This window comes from Miscanthus floridulus, chromosome 6, assembly GCF_019320115.1.
Source record: "Miscanthus floridulus cultivar M001 chromosome 6, ASM1932011v1, whole genome shotgun sequence".
Classification (NCBI taxonomy): domain Eukaryota; kingdom Viridiplantae; phylum Streptophyta; class Magnoliopsida; order Poales; family Poaceae; genus Miscanthus; species Miscanthus floridulus.
In genome coordinates this window covers 90,369,754-90,372,721 of record NC_089585.1, presented here as the reverse complement: position 1 = coordinate 90,372,721, position 2,968 = coordinate 90,369,754, and the positions used below count along the sequence as shown (strand labels likewise).

The 2,968-nt window shown below is 62.9% G+C and overlaps 1 protein-coding gene across 1 annotated transcript; it reads left to right on the top strand.

Annotated features, from left to right (window-relative positions):
• Positions 1-213: 213 nt before the first annotated feature.
• LOC136458602 (protein SLENDER RICE1-LIKE 1-like) lies at positions 214-1,957 on the top strand. Its single transcript, XM_066458545.1, has one exon. The coding sequence runs from the start codon at positions 334-336 to the stop codon at positions 1,801-1,803; it is 1,470 nt and encodes a 489-aa protein (XP_066314642.1). The 5' UTR covers positions 214-333; the 3' UTR covers positions 1,804-1,957.
• Positions 1,958-2,968: the final 1,011 nt, after the last annotated feature.

The following is a 2,968-nucleotide window of genomic DNA, read 5'->3' as shown; positions in this document are numbered from 1 at the left end:
TCCGTCCTCCCCACAGGAATTGACAGAAGGAGCAGGCAGGGCCGCCCCCACGGCGCCTCGGACCGCTCGCCCGCCTCTGAATCCTTCCCCGTCCGCCCCGTGCTCCTGCCCGCCTCTCCACGTGTAACCGACGTCACCTCAGACCTCACCTCCCTCCCCGCCCCTTAACCCTCGCCCCCCGCCGCACCCACCCGGTCGTCATCGTCAGCCAGCCCCTCTCTCTCTCTCTCTCTCGTACATCACTCACCGCCCGCCAAGCGCGAAGCCGTCACTGTGCTGACCGCTTCACAGAAGAGCAGAGCACGCCACCGAGCCACCCCCTCTCACCGACCCATGGCCATGGGCGGAGGCGCGTTCCCCTTCCAGTGGCCCGAGGCGGAGCCCGCGGATGCTGGGCTCGACGACGTCACCTTGCCTCCGCTGCCCACCGCGGTGCCCGACGCCGCCGGGGTTGCTGCTGCGTACTACGCGGCGGACATGCACGCGATGCAGCACATGGAGGCGCTGCCCGATTTCGCGGCGGCGCTGGCGGCGATGCGGCGGGAGGAGGAGGAGGCCGCGGGCATCCGCCTGGTGCACCTCCTCATGAGCTGCGCCGGCGCCGTGGAGGCGGGCGACCACGCGGGCGCGTCGGTGCACCTGGCGGACGCGCACGCCGCGCTCGCCGCCGTGTCGCCCACCTCAGGCATCGGCCGCGTCGCCGTCCACTTCACCGCCGCGCTGTCCCGCCGGCTGTTCCCTCCTCCCACGCCTTCGCCTCCGCCACCGCCCGCCGCCGATGTCGCCGACGACCACGCCTTCCTCTACCACCGCTTCTACGAGGCCGGGCCGTACCTCAAGTTCGCGCACTTCACGGCGAACCAGGCCATCCTGGAGGCCGTCCAGGGCTGCAGGCACGTCCACATCATCGACTTCAGCCTGATGCAGGGCCTCCAGTGGCCCACGCTGATCCAGGCCCTGGCGCTCCGCCCCGGCGGGCCGCCGTCGCTCCGCCTCACCGGCATTGGGCCGCCCTCCCCGCCCGGCCGCGACGACCTCCGCGACGTCGGGGTCCGCCTCGCCGACCTCGCGCGCTCCGTGCGCGTCCACTTCTCCTTCCGCGGCGTGGCCGCCAACCGCCTCGACGAGGTGCGCCCCTGGATGCTGCAGGTGTCGCAGGGCGAGGCCGTCGCCGTCAACTCCGTGCTCCAGCTCCACCGCCTCCTCGCCGCCGACCCTTCGGCCGACGACGCGCGGCCGCGGGCGCCCATCGACGCCGTCCTCGACTGCGTCGCCTCCGTGCGCCCCAGGGTGTTCACGGTCGTGGAGCAGGAGGCCGACCACAACAAGCCTGGGTTCCTGGACCGGTTCACGGAGGCGCTCTTCTACTACTCGGCGGTGTTCGACTCCCTGGACGCTGCGAGCGGCGGCGCGGGCGACGCGGCGGCGGAGGCGTACCTGGAGCGCGAGATCTGCGACATCGTGTGCGGCGAGGGCGCGGACCGCAGGGAACGGCACGAGCCGCTGAGGCGGTGGCGGGACAGGCTGGGGGGCGGCCGCGCGGGCGCGGGGCTGGCCGCCGTGCCGCTGGGGGCCAACGCGCTGCGGCAGGCGAGGATGCTGGTGGGGCTCTTCTCCGGGGAAGGACACTGCGTCGAGGAGGCCGAGGGGTGCCTGACACTGGGCTGGCACGGGCGGCCGCTCTTCTCGGCGTCCGCGTGGCGCGCGGCGGAAGAGAACAATCAGAGTGACAGCTGCAACGCGGACGGCAGCAGGAGCAGCGGCAGCGCCAGTGAGGAGAGCAATATCTGCTGCAGCAGCTAGGGGGTGTGGGTATCCCAATCGTAGTTACTGTAAATTCGGTGAGGGTAGCGGGGTTGGTTACTGTAAAATCGCGGTGCGCGCGGTCCAAATGCTTGGATTGAGAGCGTGGCATCGGTCGTAAATGGCAGACTGAAATGACATGAAATTCTGTTAGGCATGTCGTCGTCATAGGCTCCGTTCACTGCTGTTTTGACCAAATTGTTGTGAGAGAAAAATATTATTTCGACTGAAAAAAGAAGCCGAACAAACTGAATATGGGATAAGCTGAACAGCGGTGAGAAAATATTCCGTTGCCGTAGTGAGAAAATATTCCGTTTTTAAAAATCAACAAGACAACAACCATACCAATTTCATGATGTGCCATGCGGTTCTATGCCAGGGATTCTACAATATATAACCAGATCAGAACTAGCGCTGCCACTTCCATGAAAATAATTGATTTTTATTCCAAACCGCTAGGCAACCACTGTCCCTGGCGAATCACTGTTATCGATTTTCTGCCTTACTCTGTCTGTTGACACTTCGATTTGCACCGATCGTGCTTGCGCTACACGCCAGATCCATCCTCGCGCGCCGACGACCGTTGCTCTGTTACCACACAATAAACAACAGTTCAATGCGTGGCACCTGGAGTACCTCCGCAAAAGCTCTTGGATGTACAGTAGCGTTTGTAACTTTGCCACCGAGAGGATTATTATGCCTTTAAATAAGCTCAGTACAGTAGGATTTAGCCGAGTACTAGCAGATGCAGCGCACGGACGGCACCTCTCGGGCGGTCACAGGTGCGGCTGCACGTCGGGGGCGTCCCCGAAAAGTGCAAGCCCCTGCCGAGTCTGCGCAGGCAAGATCACTGCAGACCATCAGTATTTGAAACACGCCGTACGACTAGTTGATGCTCACATGTTTTCTCTCGTTCGTGGACTCGTGTGGTACTGGCCGGCCTCAAGTCCCGAACCATATAAAAAACAAGCTGCGGATCATGGGGAGAGGCAGGTTTAAGAGAACTACAAACTATGCGCGCCGTTGCCACGCGCTTGTCTGTGTTGGGCCAGCCCGCATACTTGGATGAGTTTATACCGAGACATCAGTGTGGGATGGGCCCATTTGCTTGTACTACGTCTTAAATAGAAATGATTGTATACATATTAGTGTAAATAATGTGTAT